Consider the following 23,887-nt stretch of genomic DNA (forward strand, 5'->3'; position numbering starts at 1 on the left):
GACTTTGAAAACCAAAAAAGAGAAAAAGAAGAGCACAGGATAGATAGCTTCTCGATCTTTACTGATGGAGGAGAACTGACGATAGGCTCCGAGAAAGACGCAAAAAATAATGATCGCGGCAGGGCTCGAACCTGCGATCCTCTGCGATTACGATGTAAAGCAGATGCCTTAACCACTGGGCCACGCAACCGTTATTGATAACTGCACTCCAGCAGCCACCTATAACCATTGGAAGCAGAGATGTCTCAACAAGGATTGCCGGAACCACCTCCCCAGCCGGCATTGGCGCGAACTTTAGCTCTTGGAAACAGCGGGGTCAATGAACTCGAAGCTCCAAGACCATCACGGTTCACGAAGCTTCACCATTCTGTTTCGCAACATCAACTAACCCACTAACTTTCCAAGAGGGAAAACACCATCGCTCACCAATTGTTCACCATGAAGTCCTTCCGCGCCGCCAACGCGCTTCTGCGCACCAACCCCGCGGCCTCGAATGCCATCTCCCGGTTCGTCACCCCACCATCATTGTCTCAAACATCTTTGTTTACTTTCCTCTCCAATTCCAAAGCTAACAAATCACCACAGCATCGCCGCCCCTCTAGTAACCGTCTCCGGCTCTCCCGTCTGCCAATGCCTCCTCACCACCTCCCGCACGACTCTTCCCCAGACTCCATTGACCGTCCGCCCCTTCTCAACAACCCCCACCCGCCCCGGCAAAAAAGACAAGAAATCCAAGCGCGGCGAAGAAGTTGAAGAGCCGCCCGCCCGTGGAGGAAAGAAAGACAAGAAGGGCAGCAAATCCTCCTCCTCCTCCAGCAAAGACAATTCCCCGGCCGAAGAGCAGCCCAACGACCCCAAAGACCCCAACCGCCCCATCCCCTCCCCCGAAACGCCCTACGACCTCTCCGACCTGACCTACGCCTTCGACCGCGCCGACAAGCACTACCTCGACGCCCTCAAGACTTTTCGGTCTGGCTCGCGCTTCTCCGCCGACTCCATCGGCTCCCTACCCATCTTCCCCGACAAGAAAGACACGTCCCTCAGCTACCCCCTGCGGGACCTAGCCACCGTCGCGCAAGTCTCGGGCTCAGGCCGCAAATGGTCCATCTTGTGCTTTGACGAGTCGTCTGTGAAACCTATTATGAGCGCGGTACAAAAGTCCCCGGACTTTAACCAGCAGCCGCAGCGGAGCGAGGAGAACCCCCTGGAGCTGACCATCACGGTAGAGCCGGAACGGGCGGAGGATTTGCAAAAGAGAGTGAAGGAGCTGTGTCAGCTGTGGAGAGAGAAACTGAGGGCGGAGACACACAAGAGAGAGGCGGTGCATAAGAAGTGGAAGCAGCAGGAGAAGATATTGGATGATGATGTCAAGGCACTGAAGACCAAGGTGCAGAAGTTGCAGGATGAGAGGATGAGGGGGGTGGCGGTGAGGGAGAAGGAGGTGTGTAATGCGGTGATGGCTAGGAAGTGAGGACTTGGGAAGGGATGAAAGATTCTTGTGGGTGTGTGTATTACTATCATTGTATGGTTTCGGGAATATTGTCGTGATGCCGGCTTGTCCTGGTATGGAGTCGGAATACCATTGGGGTTTATACTGTAGTTGCTTGAGACTAAAAGCTCAGAGCCCGTGTTAGCAATTGTATGAGTGAATGAAAACAACATTCACCGTGTGGATTCAAAGGTTATACTAGACTTTAATGTACTTGACTTGCTAACAGACTGTGAAATGGTTATGACTGGACCCGAGTAACCTGTAAAACCTATTATCCGGATTCTATCTAGTAGGATAGTTGCTTTTTGAGAACAGTTGATAGTCAGGTTTCTGTCATAGCAAGACAGACTACAAGAGCAGTACGTCTTTCGAAGTGAAGTCCAAATATCATGCCAGGATTTGAGCACAACCAAGGCAGCAAGTTGACGATACTACACAAGACTTTCACATACCCTTATTTTCCCCCAGGCACAACAAGACAGCCAATACGGGTATTCATAATGTTACAACTGGACCACTTCTACACCTCAGTCCTTCTTCTTCTATCTGTTTTTACACCACCCTTCTCTCCCCCTTCCACCCCCATTTCAATTTCCTCAACCTACGCCTTCTTCTGAGCCTGCGCCGGGGCCGGAGCCGCCCTCGGCAGACCAGCAGCAAGCAACTGGTTCAACTTCTTGTTAAACTTGTCCGCATCACTCGGTGCATAACTGAACGTTCCCCCCTGATACTTCTCCACCATCTTCACCGTCTCCGTCAGACTCTCCACATACTTGGGTTCCTCATACTTCCCCAGCACGCTCGTCTCCAGAATCTTCTGTTTTGTCTTTTTCTCCGGCCCCTCACTAACCGCAAACTTATCCAACGACTCCCTCACCCACTCCTTCTCCTCCACACTTGAAAAGAACACGGGTTTCTTCTCGTGCACGTACCGATGCTTGATAGCCGTCGGATCGCTCGTGACGCCCGACTGGTCATTGAACGGCAACCCGCCGCCCAAGATGCGCATCGTGCGCATTGCCGACTCCACTTTCCCCAGCGCCGCGTCGGTTGCGACGGGCGGACCGTACCCCAGCAGTGTGTCGGGCGTGAGCTTGGGGACGTATTCGGTTACTTTGCCTTGTTCCAGCCCGCGCAAAAAGGCTTTCTCTTCTTCGGTGGGGGGCGCGTCGTAGTCGTCGCCGCGGGGACGCTTGTCGCCTGAGCCTCCGGAGCGTTTCTTGTCGCCTGCGGGACGGGCGCGCCGGGCTCCGAAGGGGGGTCTACGCGCTGCGCCAGTGGGACCGGCACCGGGGGAAGCGGCAGCACCGAAGCGCGGACGACCGGCAGCAGCACCAGGACCGGCGGCGAAGCGAGGACGGAGAGCAGCGCCGGGTGCGACGGCGCCGGGGATGTTGTTGCTACCGCGAGAACCGAGGGTGCCCTTGAGGGAACGGACGTTGATGACCTTGGGAGCGCCGGACGCACCACCACCACCACCGAGGGGAGCGACGGCACCAGCGCCAGCGCCCTTGCCGGCGATGGGAGCGGCAGCGAGACGGCGGGCGTCGCGGGCACCGGCGGGAAGGGTCTTGTGGAAGGAGTTGTCGTTGGTCAAGGACGTGAAGGAGCCGCGAAGCTGGGTGAGCTTGCCGACGGCGGCTTCGGACTTTTGGCGGCTGGCGCTAATGGGACCGGGGGCGGCGGCGCGAGGAGTAGAGGGAGCGGCAGCGGGCTTCTTACTATCGTCTTCGGCGGCGCATCGGGTGGTGGTGGAGGAAAAGGGACGCTGCTGCTGCTGGGCGTTGAGAATGGTGCTGGCGACACCCCGCCGGCCTAGGGTGGAGGTAACCACCTGACGGTTCATGGTCGGTGGTTTGTTGTTGTGTGGTGTGTGGTGTGTGTGATGTTGGGTGGATGGTGGTTGGGGGGGCGACGGACGACGACACCACACACTCGGTCGATCGATCGAGTCGAAAGTGAGTGGACGGAGCCGGCTAGGCGGGCGGGTTCGCGGGATTGTTCAAGGTGGAAGCTCAAAAATGGCCCGTCAAATCGGACGGACGCCCAGGCCCCGCCGGCCCGCACAGCGCAAAGCAGGGCATTGATGGAAGAGTGGACCGTGCACAACCCCGGATTTGGAGGAATTTGTTTATCGGGGTTTGATTGGATGGTGGAGCTGAGGGTGTGGGGCAATTCAACGACAGCACAATGATGCCCTGAAAGTTGTCACTTTAGCACTTTGTTAACTGTCTCTCTTCAACCCCAGGGTTTTTAACTCCTGGTTGCGTGGACTATTTTCCCCTGAAATCCCTTGAACGGTCAAGTATCATGTTTCCTAAGAATCTCAGAGACGTTTATTCGCACTGCCAACATTTTCACTTGCTTGAAATTGGCCTCGCATAGCCGACGCTACTGTTAGACGTAGTGCTTTGGCGTATTATCGTCAGCAGAGACAACAAAACGAACAACTTCAACCCGGCTTCAAATCAAGTCCTTTGCAACATTGCTCAATAACAACAATACTCTATATACCCTTTTGTCTAAAACCTGCTCCCCTCTTCTAAACCCCCAAAATCCCAAACCTCCATGCCCACTCCCCCCACCATGACCCTCCCCTCCCTGATAACCTCCACATCCCCAGCATCCGCCACCGAGCTATACTGATTATCCAACAGCGTCACCTTGACCGGCTGCTCACTTCCCTCCTGCCAAACCGCCCGCCAAAGCTTCACTCGCTGGTCATTGCTAACACTAGCCACCTCCACCGCCTCTCCATCCTCCTCCTCCCTAACGGTACAAATGCCCGTCACACCAGCAGCATGCGCATCCTTGACTCTCGACCTGCTCAACACCTTGTATGTCTTATCATCAGCAGAGGAATACTGCAAATTCGTAAAGTGGACGGCGTTGTCGTCGCCGCCTGTAATGACCAGCCAGCTCTGGCCTAATGACGAAAGATCAAGGCCCTTGATACTGCTCTGATGGACCTTGGCGAGGGTAACCATCTTGTACTCTGCCTTTTCAGTCTTTTCGGTCTCGGTAGTTGAACCCGAAGTAGTAGACCAAACAGCAACATGACCATCCGTCGAAGTAGTCAGGACCTGGATATCCTCCTCGCCAGCGTCAGCGTCAGCGACGCGCAAGTGCCGGATCTGCGTCAGACAAGCACCCGTGTACCGGCCTTCTGCCAGTAACTTCCACTGCTGAGTGTCGGTTGAGTAGAGGTAGGACTTGAGCGTCGAGTTACTCAATGCCAAGCTGATAAGCATCATATTTTCCCCCTCTCCTTGTCCTTGTGATCCGTTATAACGCTGGACATCAAAGTCCACAATCCGTAAATCCCCATCCGCCGACCGATCCGGGTACTTGCTCTCGCAAACCACCGCCAACGCCTCGTACTCGGATTCCAATCTAGTAATCCTCCACACAAAAAACTCTTCATTCCCCGCGCTACTCAACAAGTGCGACTCGCCAAACCACTTCATGGCTTGGATACCAGCACTATGCTTCTCCAGGATCGCGAGCGGTTTGAATCCCCTTTCGGTTTTTTCTTTCCCAGCAGGGGCAGGGGCAGAGGAAGAGGAGTCCCGATACTGCCACAGACGAATGGTCGTATCCTCCGCAGCAGTAGCTACGTACCGCCCTACTTCCCCTGAGGATGGGGAAACAGAAGCAGCGACGGCCCGTAACTCGCGACCGTGGCCGCCTTCTTTCAGGGTTCGTAGAGGAGGGGATGATTGGCTGTAGAACCGCAGAGCAGAGGCTTTGGTGAAGATGAATCGTAATGGGCCGGGAGAGCCACCAGAAGAAGAATAAGAAGAAGAAGAGGAGGGAAAGACGACGTCAAAGGCCCGGTGGCCGCCGCCGCATTCGACGGTGGTGAGCTCTTGACGGGTGGACTCGCTCCAGACGACAAAGTTCTTGCCGCGGAAGCCGTGGATGATCAAATCGAGTCCGGATGAAGATGGACTGAAGTGAGCGCCTTCGATCATGCCGAGGGGAGGAGAGATTTCGTGTTGAAGGTGCAGTGTGGCTGAGTTAGGGGTCGAGGTGAGGGTGTATATCCTGTACCGACCATCGCGGCAGCCAGTCAGAAAAGAGGTCGAACTACCCGGTAGCGGAACGATACAGGTCACTGCATCCTTGGTGCGCGCGTCCTTGCGGGAGTAATCGAGGGTGTAGGCGTCAGGTGTCGATTTGTAGACTGCCACAGCACCGACGCGCGAGCCAAGGATCAGTTTGGAACCGCAAAAGGCGGCGGCCGTGGCAATGAAGGGGGATACGTCGTCGCTGGAGAGGTAGATCTTGCGCGGGTCGACCGTGACGGAGGAGGTGGAGGGGTCGAAAGTCATGAGAAGGGCGTGGTCGAGGCCGAGGACGGTGATGATGACTGTCCAGGCACCGGACTGGTCTTTGTGGAGGGTCTCTTGAGCGCCTTGGATGAGGAGGATATCGGAGATCTTGCCGGGGAAGGTGTGGAGTTCTTTGACTTGGTGGCCGTCCTCGAGGAAGAGGTAGACTTTACCACTGGAACTGCCGAGGATAGCGGTCCCTTGAACTGGGCTCTTGACGACGTAGTAGGACTTGAGGTCCGCGAGAACGGTCTCCGAAAGATGAACAGTCTTCCAGGTTAGGCCTTCGCCTATCGTCCCGTGCAAGAGCCTTCCAGACGACGTCGTAGCGAGAAGCGTATTTTCTGACAGAAACGCATACCGCTGGAACCCGTTCTTGACCGTGTTCTTCTTTTGTCCTTCCACCGGTGCAGTCGAGTCCTCTTCAACCCCCTCAGCAACCCTCATGACATCCTCGACCGTCAACGTAACGTCAATATCCCTATACGCCTGCTCCCCATTTCCGACCACCTGATCACCAGCCATCGTAATCTTCCCATCCGCTCCACCCGTTGCAATCAACGTCGGCAGCCCATCACCCCCGGACACCGCCGTCGACCACATATTCTTGCCATTATGACAAGTGACAATCCCGCAGTTCTTCAGCATACCAAACGACCCAGCAGTGTCTTGTTCACCACTGTAGCCCCTCTCCAGCGCCTCCTTCCACTTGGCCTGATCCAGCGTTAACTCCCACCTCTGCCTCGTTGCATCCTCACCGAACGAGTGGATCTCAATCGGACTTCCATCCCCATGTTGCGTCCTTCCCGTGAACCGCACCTGCCAAATCCTCGATACGTGACCCATAGCCACAGCAAGACATCTCGCCTTGTCCTTTTGGTTTTCGACTTTGACTTCCGAGTTGTTGGATCCTCCAAACCCAGTCTCTCTCGCTTCTGCCAATGTTCTCTTCTTCAAGTGATCATTTTCTCCAGAACCACCATCTGTAAGAGTAGAGGTACCCCTTCTAGTTGGCGAATCGGTAATATCCCATATCCGCACCGTCCGATCATCGCTGCAGCTGGCTAGCAGTCTGATCTTTTGACCGTTGGAAAAATAAATCTCCGGCGAGATGGAAACCCCAAAGATGGACCCCTCGTGGCCGGTAAAGACGTAGAGGACCTCGAACTTTTTCCCCTCACTCTCCCTGTCGTTCCCATCGAGAAAATACTTCCAGACGACAATCTCCCCAAACACCGTACCGCCCGCCACCAGAATCGTCTCTTGTTCATCATCCAACAAACACAGATTCGCCGAATACAAAATCGGTCGTGAAGGCGAGGTAAGCGGGCCAAACGTAACCTCTCCTCCGTCCTTCCCCCCGATGATAGAAAGAGGCACAACCTCATTATGAGCAGTCACCAACGCCCCTTGCACTTCTCTTTTCCCTCTCTCTTTTCCTTCCGCTCCGCCCTTCCTCGAGGGGAACAAAATCCCATCATAGATCCAATCACCTGCCTTTTCCTCTTTCACTTTCAGACCTTCCACCTCACCACCACCCCCACCCGCATACCCCATGACGAGCTGATCCACCATCCCCTGGGAAATAACCGCCACGGAATTCGCGCCCCAGATCAACACCCGCGGCTCATCATCCCCATCCTGGCCTGTTGTTGTCCTTGCTGTCGGTGTTGTCGAAGGTGAAGGCGAAGGTGAAGACGAGACATACAGACCGTGGATAGGCTGCGAGTAAAAGACTTTGATCTGAGAAACGAGGCGGGAGGTGGCGACGTCGTAGATTTTCAGGTAGGTGTCTTCGGCTGCGAGGAGAAAGACGCGAGAATTGGGAGACTGGTAGAAGGCGAGGGCCGTGATGGGGTTAAGGACAAAGTTATGGCGGAGCTTGGTGGGAAGCCTGGTGTGCGTGAGGGATGTCTGTGGGTGGTGTTAGTGGATTGATTCTATGAAGACGAAAGATTGAGGTGAGGTGAGGTGAAGTGAGGTTGAGTTTCTTGCACTGAATGATGTGCTAAAAGGAAAAGAAAAACATTGTTGACGCACGGTTTGAGCCATGTTGGGCTGTGATGATGGATGGACTGAAGCGTCCGGGTGGTATACTGGTGATTCTTAATGCGAATGGCCTCAACTAAAATCCATCCTGGGAATAGGTCGTCGGCCGAATCGTGCACCTTGATGTCCAATCTCGTTCACGGCAAGTCGCAATCCACAACTCGGGTGAGGAAATTCCTCCATCCCAAAGTGAAACGAGTGACTCCATTTTTTTTTCCATGTGCGCTTACAACCCTAACCCTTTGCACCCTAATGCCCTTTTCCTCTGAGCACTCGTGAACACTTTTCATGCCTTCCCAGGTTGGGTACTTGGAAAAATTAAACTGAAAAAGCTTTTGATGAAGTCCAAGGAATACTTTCGCTGAACGTCTTCTTCTGCTTTTGACCTTCTTCCTTTTACTTATTCCCCCCCCTCCCCCCCCTTTTTTTTTTTATTTTTTATTTATTTATTTTTTTTTTTTTTTTTTCCCAATGAAGGGTGATCTCTTCAGTTTGCAGTACAAACCTACGACAACTGAATGAACTACCTATCCACATGCTCGATTCAGACAAAGTGCTATGTACATCATGACCCAACAACTTCACTAAAAATACCTCGTCACTCTGCTACCTTCGCAAGATCATGCAAAAGACGTTCTCAAAAATTGTTTCCTTTCCTTTCCGCTCCTGAACTTTTTTTCCCCTTGTCAATTGTCTGCCAATAACCCTATATACAGCACCAGCACCAGCACCAGCACCAGCATCGTGAACCCCTCCCCCCCCGCCGCAGCCACGCTCAAGTTACACACACCAACTAGACATAGATACTAAAACCAAGGGAGGCCTCACAGCCGTAACAATAACAACCTCGCTTCGAAAGTGTCTCTTTACCCCACATCGTTTCAACATCCACATCCAGTATCTCTCCCCACCTAGGTACATATACATATGCAGTATTTCAACTGGCGGAGCAGATCCTCCGCCAAGACGCGTTCATGTCAGGCAGGCAGGCAGGCCCTGCTGAAGATGTACATCACCGCTACAGATGGAACCGAATGGAGAAAAAAAAGGCGGGGAGGACATATGGATGTAAATGCACTTTTGGCTCACATCAATGTATGTTCCTTCTGGAATCTCATTTATGCAGGGCGTACTATATATGTTGTGTTCAATCGGGCAGGAAGAGACAGGTGACGTGGTAGGTAGTGGCCCGGCAAGACATGTTATGTATGTATGTGTGTTGGGGGGTGGGGAGAAAGCTTGAGTTATACCTTACCTAGTTAGGGCACTAAGAAAGGGTTGAGGATGGCTCAATCTTGCATATGTTTCACCGGAAAGAGGGAAAAGGATGCTTGAGGATGGTTGAATCTTCATGTTTCACTACTAGAAAGGAAAAAGGAGGCTGTAAGTTGTACGAGATATGTTTCGTCCATTTCAGGTTATAGCTCGAAAACTAGTAAATAACTAACGATAAAGGAATAGGTATCATCATCATCATCATCATCATCATCCACGAAAATGGGCATACAAGCAGACAAACTGTCCTCCTGTGTGTATGTATATCCATAGACGCCCTTCTCCATCTAGTAGTTTTCCAAACGCCGTGAAATGCACCAATAAAAGATGATCCCCAACGAAGTCATAAAGCGAGCAAAGTAAAAACCTTTCGCTCGCTGAGAGTCATAACAACACCCCGTGAAAGTGCTCCTCCATCGCCACCCACCACACCCTATCTTCCTCAAACCCCCTTTAGATCCTCTGGTGGGAATAAGGCTCATAAGCCATATCGCGCTTAGCATACTGCTGTTGCGGCTGGCTAGCATATCCACCACCACCACCACCGAGGAAGCCCTGGCTCGGCTTACCATTGGCACCATGAGCATGGTACCCACCGACCGGCTGATACGGGCTACCAATAAGCTTCTCATTCTCCATGCCGACACTCCGTCTGCTGCTCCTGCTCGAGTGATGACCACCATGAGAGCTAGGCGCGCAGCAGCAAATGGTGAACATCCAGAAAAAGGCGGACGCCAGCGCAAAAGCCGCAGCCACCCAAATAGCCACCATGAACCGCTTGTTGAACTCGCCCTCGGCATTGTACTTGCCCGCCACGGTCTCGACGGCGCCGACGACAATGACCGAGATACCGGTGGCCAGGGCAGCGAAACCGCACACGGCTACGGCCGCGATGCCGGCGACCAACCACGTAAGACACGAAAGGACGCGCGAGCAGTTGGCAAAGATGCCAAAGACGATTTCGACAACGAGCGCGACGAGGGCGATGATGAAGACGATCTGGGCCCACTTGCTGGCCGTCACGTACGTCTTGAACGCGTCCGTGACCTCCTTGGGCAGGGTAACGTTCTGGCCCGTGAGGGTAAGCAGCGAGTTGATGTCATGCTGCGTGCCGTTCAGCGCGTCCTCGGCCCAGTTGAACTTGGCCTTGGTGCACTCGCGCGTGCCGTTGTGGGCCGTGGTGCAGTAGCCCCAGAGGGAGATGTCGTAGATGTCGTAGAAGCCGAGCAGGGACGCCGTCAGGTTGGTGAGGCCGCCGTTGGAATCGTCGCGCTTGGTCAGGTCGTCGATAGTGGTCGCCTCGACGTCACGGCCAAAAATCTGCTGCGCGCCGGCCTTGAGGATGGAGGACTCGTTCAGGTTCAAAAGTTCGCCGGCGTCGGCGAGCGAGATGGAGAAATTGGAAAGGTTGACGTCGAACATGTACATGGACTTGTCGGCGACGCCTGCTAGGCCGCCTACTAGGAGGGCTACTAGCGATGCTACTGTGAGCAGGAATGGCAGGGCCACACAGACCACGCGACCGACACCCATCTTGTTGTTATTCTTCTTGTAGTTCTTGTTGTTGTCGGCCGTCGGCGACTAGGTTACTAGTAGTAAGGTACGTAGTGGTGCTCGGATCGTGGGTCAGTCGGTTGTGACGTTGTACTCGACAACAGTATCGATATCGATTCAGGTCGTGCGGGGGAGGGGAAACGCGCTGGGTTAGGTGTCGTGCTAACGTTAGGCTGAGAGTTAGGTTGGCGGGGGTGTTTATCCCAATTGTATCGCCAAATTATTGACTTGATGAGTGATGTCGACTCGAGTTGAGATATTCGAGGGAATCCGGATTTGTGGGATACACAGGAAAATGATGAGAGAAGAGAGAACAGTTCCAAGACCACAACAAGAAGGGCCGTCAAAACATACAAATATGCTTTCGGGTTTTTGTTTGTCAGTCGGGTGCTGACAGCAGCAGATGATCACAAAATGCGATGGCTGAGCTGGCTGAGCTGGTTGGCCGGAAGGATGGAAGGATCTTCAGCTGGTGGGCAATTGTGGACACCAAGTAACTGGGCTGTGTCGGCCAACTGGTGGCGCAGTAGTACTAACAGAAGTTGAACCTGTACAGTTCCCGGACCGTGTGAGGTTGAAGGGGTTTGGCTGTCATCCCCCGCAAACAGCTGCCCTGTTAAAATCATAAATCACACTGTTACGGACCTCCACTGGCATTACGAATGTGTGTGTCTTGAGCAGCCACCGTCCCTGATGATTTACATGGTGTAGGTAGTGAACTGACGCGTCCAGTCGTCGACGTGTCGGGTTTTATTACGCGGATTCATGTTTATCAACGATGCCAATTCATTGCCCTCTTGAGACTGTTTTTAGAGAGGCATGGAAGGGCGGAGCGAGGCGACACTCGTGCTGAGGTATCTGTCGATGTAGCTTTGTTAGTGCAGTGTCCAGTCATGAAACCTTTTGGCCTTGGTTGTCATCAGATGTACCCCGCCCCTCCACCCGTTTGAACCTTCGTTGATATCTTTCCAGTTTGTCGGGACGAGACAGAGAACGGGAGGGTTCAACCTCGTATTGCTTGCAGTTGGTTTCAAGAAACACTTGAAGTGACAGCCGCAATGATACACCATGATACCTTGAACGGTCTCCCCAATAGGATGGCAAAGCTGGGAAACACTTACACGTGTCTGGAGAAAACATGTCTATGGTACTGACCTCGTAGACCTCACCATCAAAGACATGTGCCAAGCCGTATATCGACTTTGCAAGAGGAATATAACCACAAGGGATTTATTTGGACATACGAAGGAACACAAGAAGCAAACTCGTCACGGCCGATAGAGTGTTTTCCTTTCACCAAAAAAAAAAAAAAAAGTCAAGGGCCTGTGCTCCTATCCATGTTCGTGATCCTCCAGACGACGTTCAGAGGGCAACGAACCCTTTTCGGCATCCGGGTGGAGTACTTGCGGCCTTCGGAGGAACGGCAGTCGAATGAGGGGACATACATACGAATCCCGCTTGGGCTTTTGTCTCAACGTCGAAGCGAGGGGCTGGGCAGGGCTGGTCAACATCTTTTTGATACACTACCTTGATCGTAGGGCTTGGAACCTCACTGACGTTTCAGATTTATCGACCCTCCATCAGGCACCCAAGATGCTGGGTCCCGTAGTCTGCATCAAGGTATCCCCGCCTGTTGTTGGCGTTGACCCCTCCCTATATCCACTCATTATCTTGTCAACATCGTTGTTTGTATTGTACGGGGAAAGGCTCCCAATATGCTTCCAATTTTTTTATTGCCCGTAGAATGGGTTCAAGTTTCTAGTGCTGTATCCTGCATTTCTGACGGGACCAGATAACAACTTAACCATCCATCCTGTTGCGTACTTTCATCCTTTCACACGTATTGGGCACGAGCCACCACCACGCCCATGTCAGCCCGCTCACCTACCCCTCTTGCGATCCAGACACAAAGCCGTGCTCTGGGCAGTCATGGCAAGTCTGGGCTTTTCCCCCTCCCCACAAGACTGACCAAGCCTAACCAAGCCCGCGGCCAAGGCGGCCATTGGTTCCCCTCCAAGCCACGGTTAAAAAAGCTCACTAGGGGCAAACAGGTGAGGGCCCTCAACTGGGTGATAACCCAATTAGGTAGAAGGCTGAGCTCCCTCTGGATGTTGGTCGATGTCGTGCCTGTGCCTTGCGTGGCAGCGATGGAAGCCTTCCCTTTATGGTGGTTGAGACCTAGAGTAGGTTGGTTGGGGGCGCAGCAGCACTATATTTAGAGCTGGTGCTTTGCCGTAAGGAAGGTGTACGTATTTTAACGGCCGAGGCCCCACCATCTGACGCGGCCGGGCGGGAAAAGAGTGGGGACTCCTTCTTCACTGCCGCCCGCCGCGCCCGTTTACCCGTTCAAAAATTCGCTTTGGTTTTCTGGATTTCCAATGTTTCCAAACTTTCAACTTTGCCCGCCTTGGATCGTCTGCCAACCAACCTAACCTTAAGTAACCCGTGTCGATGGCACCGCAAATCTCCAATCCACAGTATCGGATTCAGATCGTCGTCCCCTGTTTATCGGCGTATTGGCCAAGGTGGAGGTGAAACATGGGAAACCTCGCCGAGTCCCACTTGTAATCGCCGTCCCGAGTCGGCTTCCGGGATGTCATTTGGACGCCGATTAAGTCCGTCTCCGTCCCCGTCTCCGTCTCTTCCGTGTCCCGGCTGTAATCTCCGACGGCATCGCGTAGGTGTCCGAAGGAGTCACTCGCCCATGCCACTTCTCCCTTCCTCCCCTTCCCAAACCTGAGTGAGACGCTCCGCAGTCGGACGTGTCACACAAACATATCAGAAGTTCAGAACTGACCGTCAACTTCAAAACACATGTCAGTCTGTTTACTCACGGGATATCCTTTATCATGCATGTCTGACTCCCGCCCTTTCCGGCATCGCCGTTTCTTATCTCCTTTGTTTGCGTAAAAAACCTTTTCTTGTCGACTTGTACCCAACGCGCCAGCCAGCCTCCACAAAAGAAGCCATCATCATTCGATACTACATGGGCATCAACCTGAGGAGCCACGTTACGGACTGCTCTGGCCCGTCAACTAAGGCAGCACGTACAGCAGAAGCATCCCCCCACCGCCAGTGAGACTCCTCAAATTTGGATCCGCGCGCCGGCCGCTCGGGTACCGAGAAACAAATTAACCTTCACCGAACGGCGGAGATGAAAAAAAATATGAATGAACTGAAAACATAGGTAAGCGTTTCGAAAGATTGTTGCACCGATACACTACACTACACACTACATTGGATACCCACCACGTCGCATACACACACACACACACACACATACCCATATCCACTCAAAGTAAACACGTTTTTTCCCCCTCTCACTGCCCTGCCCTGCCCTGCCCGGCCTCACCTCACCCAACCAACCTTTGCCCCAAATAGGAAAACGCGTGGAAAACCTTGACATGCCGAGTGACCACGTCCTTTTCACCTTCCTCGCTTCCTTCGAACCTACCTACCTATCTCCATCCCTATCCACCATCCACCATCACAAACAATTTGGCAGAAGCTAGAATGGCCGGAGCCAGCCCTGGTCACTTTACACCGCCAAGGTGCAATGTCATGCACTCACTCGGTCATGTGGACTGCCAGGAACTTTATTTCAACCCAGGGAGGAAATATGCCAGCCAAGTCGACAGATAACTCTCTCTCTCGCGCAAGCAGGCAGGCAGGCAGGCAGGCAGTGTGATGTGATTGCGGACGCAGCGGGCGGTCCTTGTCTTGTTTGTCTGTCTGTCTGTCTGTCTGTCTTGTGTGTCTTTCACTTCACACTCCCGCTCTCTCGAGAGAAGAGAGTCGGAGACCTAATCCCTCTTCCCTCTCCCCCTGTTCCTGTTCTTCTGGTTCAGTTTGTTTCCACTTTGGAATTCTTGTGACCCTAGAACCCCCCCGCCGTTGGGTAGTGTAGTGTAGTGTAGTGTACATAGTTGGTTAAAGCGACCGATGACATGGTGGTGGATGCAAGCGAAAGAAAGAAAAAATGGGCTGGAACGTCGGTTGGGTCCCAACAAGGTCTTTCTTGAAAACAGATGCCACAGTTGCATCGCAGAGCTCCAGCAGCCAGCCAGCCAGCCAGCCAGCCAGCCAGCCAGCCCGTAGCGGCAGCCAGCGGCAGCGGCAGCGGCACCCGTTCCGCTACATACAGTATCACATTTACAGAATGGCACAATGACCCAAGGGAAGTGAGACAAGGGAAGTTCAGAAGGGAACGGGACGGAATCTGAAAATCACGCGACACATTTGTCTTGACCTCGGGCAAGCAAATCGGCCTCACCCGCCCGATCAGGAACGGGATGGCAGCAGCAGCCAGCGGTTGTTGTAGGTATGTAATATGTAATGTTCTTTTGTCTTTGATGGAATCACGACTGTTAGGTTGTCGATCCCCCATGTTCATCCGTGGAAGCGACTACAGATCATCTTCCCTTTCCCTGGACATGTGCGAAGAAGAAGAAGAAGAAGAAGAAGAAGAAGAAGAAGAAGAAGAAGAAGAAGAAGAAGAAGAAGAAAAGAATGGACTAGCCGCCCCTGACATTCCGCGTCTAGGCAAGTTCTTGGAAGCATTCGCCAGTCCACACTCATCAACATTGGCAAATTAAGTATTGCGACCCTCATTCATCCATACCAGGTATTCCATATTACACGCATAAATCAAGAGTCCGCATATTTTTTGCATGTTTTGCATTTGCGACGACGACGACGACGAAGACGATTTCACCATTACAAGAGCCCAACCATTACCAGGGGGCCCCGCCGTTAGGCACCGCGAATGTGCTAACCGGCGAGCATGGCCCGGTATCCCCGGCGGCCCGGCCCCTACACTGCCTACCTACTCGACTGTTGTATCAACGTAGAACAAAACAAAACAAAAACAAGAATAGGAAATGATATTCTGACGGCCCTTGGTTAGGTGGACTACTGGTGTTCTTTTGCAGTACCAGGTCTAGGTCCCAGATCAAGTCTGTTGGTGATTTAAGTTTCCATTTCAGATGGAGCGCTTGAAATATGAAAGAAATGAAAATCTGGGTACAGTATCAAAAATACGCAAGCAGCTGAGGTAACTAAGAAATGATCTGAAAAGGGTCGGGAGGAATGTAAACGAAACAAAACATCGATACTTGCTTCAGGTAAAATGTGAAAGAAGGAAACAAAGAAACATATGTGATGGTTGGGTTCACGTCAACGAGATATCATAACGAGAGAAACGAAGAAAAGACGACTCCTCGTTTCAGCGGTATCCGTGCACAACTGGCACAGACAGAGAGCCTCAAGGGAACTCGTTGTTTGTTTTTGTTGCGTTTTGTCGTACTCTATGCTTTCAAAAGCTTTGTTCGAATCACCTTGTATCAGATCTGGAGAACGTCCCTCGTATCTGTCGATTCTGTCTCCCCGGAACTGTGAAACTCCAACCTGGAACTGGAAACATTCAAACATCCGTTGTTCATAGATCTTCATACCTACAAAGACGACGGACGGAACACGAGTGAAACGAACACTTTCCACTTTCAGGCTGTTGACATTCCAAAAGAAACGCCCCACTTCTTTTCCAACCACGCAGCGGGCATCCACCTTTGGGCTCTCCGGGCTCCCTGGGGTGGCTCCTCCTCCAAAATGGAAGGCAGTCTCGCACATTCCACTTGACTTCGAGCCGTGACCGGGCACCGGGCGCTGCGACAGGGCACTGGGGCTGCAGGCATTGTCGCTCGCTGCCTGCCGTGCACTGCACTCCGCATTCACCTCTGCAATGAGCTGAAGCAAAACCAAGCACGTGCTCTTCCTTTGTCCTTCCCGTCTTGAGCCTCTTCTACATTACTAGGTAAGGTAGGTAGGTAGGTCGGGCATGTCAACCTACCTAGGTAGGTACGCGCTCTACCTATCACGTCTTGGATCCCTACCTCTAATCTAGGCAGCGATCCCGAAATCATTCATTGTGGACATTTCCACCTGAGCTCTGGTTGAAAACATTTGTGGATAGAGAGGTAGTCGTAAGTAAGCTGCCGGTTCCTCTCGAGAGTCTAGGCCATCCGACGGACTTTTGTTGTGCACCGCAGGCAAGGCAGGCAGTCATTGTTCCTGTCAGCTAGCTAGGTAGGTACCTGCCAGCGGGGCACACCCGCTGTGACTGCAACTCTGCTGCGGGCGTACCTGACAGAGGGGGACAACGTGACAACCCTTTCATGGACCTTTTTCCCTTTCCACTTTGGGATATCATTACGCAGCAGGCATATGTATACGGAGAAGTGGTAGGTAACGTAACGAACCTTTTCTGAAAAGGTTATGCCATTGTAGCAAGCCGGAGTACCCAATTCATAACTTGAAGTGCCCTTCGGCGAGACCTAACCAATTCCATTCCGTTTCAGTTTTGCTCTTTCTTTTCAAAAAACGACCTTATGACCCAAGGTATATCCGGTCCCGAATGAGACATCTCTAAACAAGCCCGCCTCGAGGTCACTTCCATGTCCCTGATGCCCTGCGCGTGTATTCTAGTGCTGTAATATACGCCCGTATTAATTACAATAATTACACGTCTAGCGCTGGCCAGCATCTCCCGCTGATCCTCGTTCTCCGCCGACCGCTGACCCGCCGACCCGCCGACCCGCTATCGTCATACAGTCTTTTTCATGAGTCTTCCCACTCTTCCACTCACTCACCCTTTCCACATCTGTCTGCTCTTCCCGTCTGCACTTCCTCCGTCGCATTTTTAACATTGTCGGGAATTTGGACGCCGACAGAGGAAGAAAAAAAAAAAGAAGGACATCCAATCAGCCTTCCGAGTCTGTCGTGCAGGTTCCATTCTGACCCTACATCTACCTACCTACCTGTAGAGGTACCTACCTCTACCTATCTGTTCCGGGTCAGACCCTATCGGTCATCATCTCATCATCATCGTCGCCGTCGTCGTCGCCGCCGCCGCCGCCGCCGTCGCGTCTTTACCTTTTACTACTCTAGTCTAGGAAATTTGGAACTAAAAAAAAGGAACACGTTGCGAGACACTACTATTGTCGCTGGTCTCCCTTCCGCTTTCTTTCCCACTACTACCACTACTAGGTTGTCCATCTCCTCGGGCAGACTCCTCCTCCAGCGGGCAGTCTAGGTTCGCCCCCAGACGGACAGATCCAGCGAATCCAGGGCCCCAGGCACACCGTCGACTATAATTCGCCATTCGCCTGCATCCGCTGCCAGAGTCGAGCCAGGCTGTGTGCCAACTCGATCCCACTTTGGTCGATTCAGCACTCCAACCCCCGACCACACACACTCTCTCTCACACACACACCCGCACACAAACCACACGAAACAACCACACGACGCAACGCACCCACGAACGCCGTCGCGCTGCACACTTTCCTACTGGCAAGACTCGGTCTCAATTCCGACTTCCCCCTCGCCAAGTTCTTTCCCAAAAACAACAACAACAACAACGGTTAATCAACGACGATAGCGCGACCTCCTCCTCTCCAGTCCACCATTCGATCCTGATCCTCCATCTGCCAATCCTTTCCGACTTTGGCAGTTTCTCAGACCTGGACAAGGTCTCCGGGTCCGTCTGTTGCTGGGCCTTGACTTCTGTCCTTCGCAAGTACGTTCAACCCAAACCAACCTAACCTAAACAAAAAAAAAAAAAGTCCCCTTTCCCTTCCTTCCCTTTCATCCATCCCACCCCCGCATTTATTGTTTCCCCTCTTCTTCCTAATCATCACTCCCATCATTTTATTTTTCTTCCTCCATCGCCGCGCCCTCGTTTCCGTCACCTCACCTGCGTCCACGCCGCCCACCTACGCTACAACTCTCGCTTTTGCTTGTATGACATCAACGCCTTCCTGTTAATATGCAACGCTGACCGTCTAACCCTATCATCGCTCCAGACCTTCCGACTCTTCCGCTCTCTCCTCCGTATCCTATTCCCATTGCGGACGACCCCCGCGATATATCCTAACGCCGAGGCCGTTCGCAACCTGGGGCGACTCGTTGTGGCTCGCCAGCCAAAATCACGTCTCAACGCTTACCACGTCCGTTCCGAGTCCCGCTAGTGTCAACAAAAACGGAGAAATCATCAGGACGCTCTTCTTCCGCCGCCGCCCATCTGCTTTCCTGTCTCGATAGACTCTATCACCCTCCCTAGTACTCTGGGGCGCCCACGAAAACAACTCCATCGACTCTAGACGGGTGCAGCGGTAGGCTGTGTGGGCATTCAAAGGCGACTCTGCCGGAACCACAAACCTGACACGCGCACACCGTCCAGCCCCTATACTTTCTCCTTTCCAGAGCTAACACCACGTTCTGACACTGAGAAATCATGGGCAACTCATCCTCCAAAGATGCGGGGGCATCTTCCAAGAACCGAGGCGATGACGACCTCAAGTCCTACCCATCCTTTAGCAAATCCGACACCAAGGACTCCTCGCGCTCTTTTCGCGGACTCCGCTCCAAAATCCCCGGTGGAAGCAAGACGGACAGCCCCCGGAACTCAACCATCCTCTCCAGCGAGGAAGTCGCTGAGAAAATGAACGCTCTGAGTGGAAAGAATGGCAGGCCATCGGTGCATACGCGGCCAAGCCGCAGAGACATGTCGCCATCACCCGCCTCTCCCTCGACGTCTTCTCCCTCGTCACCTTCGCTCGATACCGCAACGCTAGCGTCTCCGACCGGTGAACCCCTACCTCCTCCGTCGCCAGTTCACAATGCTACAGGCGGCCACCACGATGTCCGCGCCGCTCAGGAAAGTGGAGAAGTCGACCACATTTCCGACCAACCGCCCTCTGGAGGTGGCGGAGCCAACTCCAACCAACAGCCTGGCCAGTCTATCCTCGTGAAGCGCGAGAACACCATTAACCCCGTCTACGATACCCCCAACCAGGATCCCCAGAATGAGCAAGCAGTTTCGGGTGTTGCCATGAGCGACATCAAGGATATCGATCTCGATGATTTCATCAAGCGACTGTTGGATGCCGCCTATGCTGGAAAGGTCACCAAGAGTGTCTGCCTCAAGAATGCCGAGATTGTGGCCATTTGCCACCGCGCCCGGGAGTTGTTCCTTTCTCAGCCGGCCCTTCTGGAACTGGATGCGCCCGTCAAAATTGTCGGCGATGTTCACGGCCAGTACACTGACCTCATTCGCATGTTTGAAATGTGCGGCTTCCCTCCAAACTCCAACTATTTGTTCCTCGGCGATTACGTCGACCGCGGAAAGCAGTCGCTCGAGACTATCCTGCTTCTGATGTGCTACAAGCTCAAGTACCCCGAGAACTTCTTCTTGCTCCGCGGCAACCACGAATGCGCCAACGTTACCCGGGTTTACGGTTTCTACGATGAGTGCAAGCGCAGGTGCAATGTCAAGATCTGGAAGACTTTTGTCGACACCTTCAACTGCCTCCCTATTGCTGCTATCGTTGCTGGTAAGATCTTCTGCGTTCACGGCGGTCTGTCGCCCGCTCTTGGCCACATGGACGATATCCGCAACATTGCGCGCCCCACCGACGTTCCCGACTACGGACTGCTCAACGATCTCCTCTGGTCTGATCCAGCCGACATGGATCAGGACTGGGAGGCGAACGAACGAGGTGTCAGTTACTGTTTCGGAAAGAAGGTTATCTCGGACTTCCTCGCCACTCATGACTTTGATCTGGTTTGCCGTGCGCACATGGTTGTCGAGGACGGTTATGAGTTTTACACTGATCGCATTCTTGTTACTATTTTCAGTGCTCCTAACGTAAGTTGTGTCACTTTCGGATCCATATGCAAAATTTCACTGACCTGGTAACAGTACTGCGGCGAGTTTGATAACTGGGGAGCTGTCATGGCTGTTTCTACCGAGCTTCTCTGCAGCTTCGAACTACTCAAGCCACTTGACTCCGCTGCTCTTAAGACGCACATCAAGAAGGGTAGACACCGTCGTAACAACATGCTCAACAGTCCTGTAAGTTTACCCAACTGTTTGGTCTCGTTGGTTGCTTGTACTGATAGTTTCGTAGCCCGCCCACTTCAACCCCCAGAGTGTCTGAGCCATACTCGCACTGCTTCTGCACGCTAGCCAAAGCCATGTGCCGCTCAGCTGTGCAGAAATTTTTTTCCCTTTCCCTCACCGGTCGACGGTTTCTCACAAGATTGCATACCGATCGGACGGAATTCCGATGCGGGTTCATCTGCTGTCGAGCAAATAAGCATTTGCCAAGTCTTGGGCGACGGTTGCACAACGCACAAATACGCATAACAAAGTCGCTAAATCGCCGCGGCCGCTCAAAAAAGAGACATACGGGGAACACTCTGCAATACATAGTCGTGTCGAGCACCGTCACACAACACGGTTCTTTTTCTTGCGGGGTACATGGGGAGAAGCCGGGGCAGCCAGCCAACTGGGCTGTGAGACGACGACGTGGACCCGCACCCCGAAAGGGTTCCCAACTGGAGTTATGCATGACGAACTAGGCGATATATCTCTGCTCAAATTCTGTCCACAAAAGCGAATATCTCTGCTCCGTTATACTACTACTTGCATTTTGTTTGAGAAAGCCATCGCGAAACAAGATCCAACACCGAACCAGGCTATTACAGTCTTGCCCAGAGTCTGCACCGTCAAAGAGAAGATGGGAAAAGCCGCAATGGGGGGGTGTCACGCTGTGCTGATATGTTGTTGGTCTCCGCTCTGGGGTGATAGCCGGGCAGGCAACACACGAAATCCGCCCGTATTACCCTTTTTCAGGGAAGGAGCAGGGCTAGCTAGGTTCGCGGTGTTGGAAAAGTCCCAGGCTCGCTGTGCCGGTTTTGTACGATGGAGATTCTCGTTTCTGGCTTGATTGCTTGACTTGCGTTTCGTTTCTCTCATGTCGATTTTATTCCGTCGGTGCAGGAGTTCATTGTCATTTTTGTTTCGCGTATCTCCCCTCGTTTTCGCAATATTTCTTGGTTTTGTTTTACTGTTAACTTTGATGGGTGTTGATGAGCTTTCAAGTTGGCTCATGGATGGACGGGGATGGGATGAAACTGAAGGACGACAAGTCAGATTTTTCCAATGTGGGAGTTAAAGTTGTGGAGGAATCTGTGGATACGACTGACTGAGTGACTGGGTCGATACTTGGTATTACTGTATGTGTATGGTTGATGGACTCGGAATCATCATGGAGGAGGTGTTAGTACCTGACATGGTAGTGTCGAGTCGTGGGAGACGGAGAGGGCGCTGCGATGCGAGGTTGATGCGGTGTTATATCGGATTGCGATGGATGTTTGAGATGCAGAGTACTATCTGTGTAGTAGCGAGTAAGAAAAGATCCAAAACCTGAAAGGGAATTCCCCACTCAATCTTATAGAGGTTCACATCGGTAGGATTCAGTTGCTTGGTGAAGATGTCTTTTTCTTTTTTTTTTTTCTTTTTTTTTCGAGATATGTGATGTGCGGAATGGTGTTGTATCAACTGATGGAAAGCAATACCGCGCTTGACCTAAGTACATAAGGGGGAATATGGAAAACAGAAATATCAATCCTACGAGGTCCGCTGGCTCAATGGCAGAGCGTCTGACTACGAATCAGGAGGTTCCAGGTTCGACCCCTGGGTGGATCGCTTCTTTTTTTTTCACTCTTCCTGATCCATTTCACTCCCTGCTTATTCGCCTTCATTTTATCTTGTTTTTTTCACTGTTCTTTTCTTCGTTCCTCTCGACCCAAAGATGGCGTAAATGTGCATGGGAAGTGTAAATACAGTTTGCACGAGATGGAGCGGGTAGTTGTCGAGTCACCGAAGAGATCTTAAGTTACCACGGTTATCTCGCACTTTATCTCTGGGTCTTTAAGCGAGAGTTGTGTGTAGAGCTGGCATGTAAGACTGGCATGTAGACTGGTAGTAGTTGTATTTCTCGTTGGGTGGGTTATCCTTATTCGTAAGTAGGTTGTGTTGTGTTGTGTTGTGTTGTGTTGTAAGTTGTAAATGGCCCGGTTTATGTACCTAGAGGTACCTTTGGAGAGGTAGACTCATACTCGAAGTCTCATCACACTCGAAGTCTTGTAGTTGGAGTTTCGTACCGGTTGGAAGCATTGAAACATTTCAGTTGGGCTACTACTCGAACCAGGCAGTCAGCTGTTTATGTGTATGTGCTCCCAAATTACCAAATCTCAGAGCTAGGTACCTACGATGCAAATGGAGAAGAGAAAAGAGTCTCGGAGTGGTCTCACGGTACCTAGGTACCTGTAACGTTGTAGACATAAGCAGGATACCTAAGCAAATTGTTTATGATATGAAGTTGCTGTCTGAAGCATGTCTATCGGTTGGTAGGTATATGTGCAGTGGAATGAAATGGTGTTTCTCAGCCCTTGTATCAAATGGATATAGCGGTTACGAAGACTATCGGCGTCTGCACAATATAAGTACCTACCTCTCTCTACCTACCTACGTACCTTGAAGACAACCGGCAAATGCAAGGTACCTACCTACGCTAGGTACCTAACAGGCAAGATGAATTAGGAATAATCGAAAGGGAACAATTTGCCAAAAAGAAAAATCCGGCAGTGATTGTATCCTCCAGCGGCTACCTACCTTTCTTCTCGCTTCGTACATATCGATTTCCTTCAAGTCCCATTGTCGGTGGGAGTGGGCTCCAGTCATGTCCCTGCTGACGAGTGCAGTTACCCCCCCCCAATGAACGAGAGGGATTGAAGCCGAGTTGCAGAACGGTGCCATCGCGAGAGACTACCTACCTAGAGATGTAGGCTACCTATGTAGGCGGAGACCTACCTCTTGCAAGCCGTCTTGATGATATCATGTTTGTTAAACGGAAAACCCCCCTCTGATGAGCTGGTTAACTACCTACCTAGGTACCTACCTAGCCAACCATGGACGCACGCATCCGGGCGTCACTAAATGATTGACATAGGTAGTCCGTTCTTTGTGGATGGCCAGATGAGAAGTGGAAAGTAAAATTGAGCAGAGATTGATAGTAACGGTTATAACGATTGTAGAGAAGTGGATTTCACCCAGCTATGTCAGGGTCGGCTTACTGTTTTGGGAATAACCGAGGGCTTGATCGGGAGTCTACTTGTCCAGAATCACTTGATGAGACAGAGTAGGTAGTGAGAGGTGAAGTAGTAGGTGAAACGGGTGAGTAAAGTCGTCCTTGTTGGCGTCTTGGAATGTATGGTTCCCCAGATAGAGAAGCCGCTATTGTCTCGCAATCCTCCAAGATCCAACAGTCTGGTACAACAA

The 23,887-nt window shown here is 52.2% G+C and overlaps 6 protein-coding genes and 2 non-coding genes across 9 annotated transcripts; 3 read left to right on the top strand and 5 right to left on the bottom strand.

Moving 5' to 3' along the window:
• Nucleotides 1-110: 110 nt before the first annotated feature.
• NCU15005 lies at nucleotides 111-190 on the bottom strand. The gene has a single exon. It is a non-coding gene; the product is annotated as a tRNA-Val (tRNA).
• Nucleotides 191-257: 67 nt separating this feature from the next.
• Nucleotides 258-1,693, top strand: NCU07494 (hypothetical protein). Its single transcript, XM_959948.2, has 2 exons — nucleotides 258-506; nucleotides 586-1,693. The coding sequence occupies exons 1-2, from the start codon at nucleotides 439-441 to the stop codon at nucleotides 1,469-1,471; spliced, it is 954 nt and encodes a 317-aa protein (XP_965041.1). The 5' UTR covers nucleotides 258-438; the 3' UTR covers nucleotides 1,472-1,693.
• On the bottom strand, nucleotides 1,638-3,516 carry NCU07493 (hypothetical protein). The gene has a single exon (XM_959947.3). The coding sequence runs from the start codon at nucleotides 3,336-3,338 to the stop codon at nucleotides 2,094-2,096; it is 1,245 nt and encodes a 414-aa protein (XP_965040.1). The 5' UTR covers nucleotides 3,339-3,516; the 3' UTR covers nucleotides 1,638-2,093.
• A 449-nt stretch (nucleotides 3,517-3,965) lies between these two features.
• On the bottom strand, nucleotides 3,966-8,028 carry NCU07492 (hypothetical protein). The gene is made up of 2 exons (XM_959946.2): nucleotides 7,867-8,028; nucleotides 3,966-7,740 (listed from the first exon to the last, which is right to left on the bottom strand). The coding sequence occupies exons 1-2, from the start codon at nucleotides 7,876-7,878 to the stop codon at nucleotides 4,015-4,017; spliced, it is 3,738 nt and encodes a 1,245-aa protein (XP_965039.1). The 5' UTR covers nucleotides 7,879-8,028; the 3' UTR covers nucleotides 3,966-4,014.
• A 1,157-nt stretch (nucleotides 8,029-9,185) lies between these two features.
• NCU07491 (hypothetical protein) lies at nucleotides 9,186-11,310 on the bottom strand. Its single transcript, XM_959945.3, has one exon. It carries the CDS (start codon nucleotides 10,681-10,683, stop codon nucleotides 9,604-9,606), a length of 1,080 nt encoding a protein of 359 aa, XP_965038.1. The 5' UTR covers nucleotides 10,684-11,310; the 3' UTR covers nucleotides 9,186-9,603.
• A 6,049-nt stretch (nucleotides 11,311-17,359) lies between these two features.
• pzl-1 (phosphatase-Z-like-1) lies at nucleotides 17,360-22,016 on the top strand. 2 transcript variants are annotated; one of them, XM_011394878.1, is made up of 4 exons: nucleotides 17,360-18,277; nucleotides 18,564-20,407; nucleotides 20,462-20,614; nucleotides 20,670-22,016. In XM_011394878.1, exons 2-4 carry the CDS (start codon nucleotides 18,995-18,997, stop codon nucleotides 20,697-20,699), a joined length of 1,596 nt encoding a protein of 531 aa, XP_011393180.1. In that variant the 5' UTR covers nucleotides 17,360-18,277; nucleotides 18,564-18,994; the 3' UTR covers nucleotides 20,700-22,016. The 2 variants fall into 2 exon arrangements, with proteins under 2 accessions (XP_011393180.1, XP_011393179.1); XM_011394877.1 differs by lacking the exon at nucleotides 17,360-18,277 and adding an exon at nucleotides 18,306-18,499.
• Nucleotides 21,170-21,991, bottom strand: NCU16314 (hypothetical protein). The gene has a single exon (XM_011395028.1). The coding sequence runs from the start codon at nucleotides 21,653-21,655 to the stop codon at nucleotides 21,308-21,310; it is 348 nt and encodes a 115-aa protein (XP_011393330.1). The 5' UTR covers nucleotides 21,656-21,991; the 3' UTR covers nucleotides 21,170-21,307.
• A 164-nt stretch (nucleotides 22,017-22,180) lies between the features above and the next one.
• On the top strand, nucleotides 22,181-22,252 carry NCU15006. Its single transcript has one exon. It is a non-coding gene; the product is annotated as a tRNA-Arg (tRNA).
• The last annotated feature ends 1,635 nt before the right edge of the window (nucleotides 22,253-23,887 follow it).

Source organism: Neurospora crassa, linkage group I (assembly GCF_000182925.2).
Source record: "Neurospora crassa OR74A linkage group I, whole genome shotgun sequence".
NCBI lineage: Eukaryota > Fungi > Ascomycota > Sordariomycetes > Sordariales > Sordariaceae > Neurospora > Neurospora crassa.

Excerpts from the sequence above, each read along its gene's own strand:
- NCU07494 (XM_959948.2), top strand. The coding sequence starts at position 439 with ATGAAGTCCTTCCGCGCCGCCAACGCGCTTCTGCGCACCAACCCCGCG. Across the intron at positions 507-585 it reads GCCTCGAATGCCATCTCCCG|CATCGCCGCCCCTCTAGTAA; the intron begins GTTCGTCACCCC and ends AAATCACCACAG.
- NCU07493 (XM_959947.3), bottom strand. The coding sequence starts at position 3,338 with ATGAACCGTCAGGTGGTTACCTCCACCCTAGGCCGGCGGGGTGTCGCC.
- NCU07491 (XM_959945.3), bottom strand. The coding sequence starts at position 10,683 with ATGGGTGTCGGTCGCGTGGTCTGTGTGGCCCTGCCATTCCTGCTCACA.
- pzl-1 (XM_011394878.1), top strand. The coding sequence starts at position 18,995 with ATGGGCAACTCATCCTCCAAAGATGCGGGGGCATCTTCCAAGAACCGA. Across the intron at positions 20,408-20,461 it reads CTATTTTCAGTGCTCCTAAC|TACTGCGGCGAGTTTGATAA; the intron begins GTAAGTTGTGTC and ends ACCTGGTAACAG. Across the intron at positions 20,615-20,669 it reads ACAACATGCTCAACAGTCCT|CCCGCCCACTTCAACCCCCA; the intron begins GTAAGTTTACCC and ends ATAGTTTCGTAG.
- NCU16314 (XM_011395028.1), bottom strand. The coding sequence starts at position 21,655 with ATGAGCCAACTTGAAAGCTCATCAACACCCATCAAAGTTAACAGTAAA.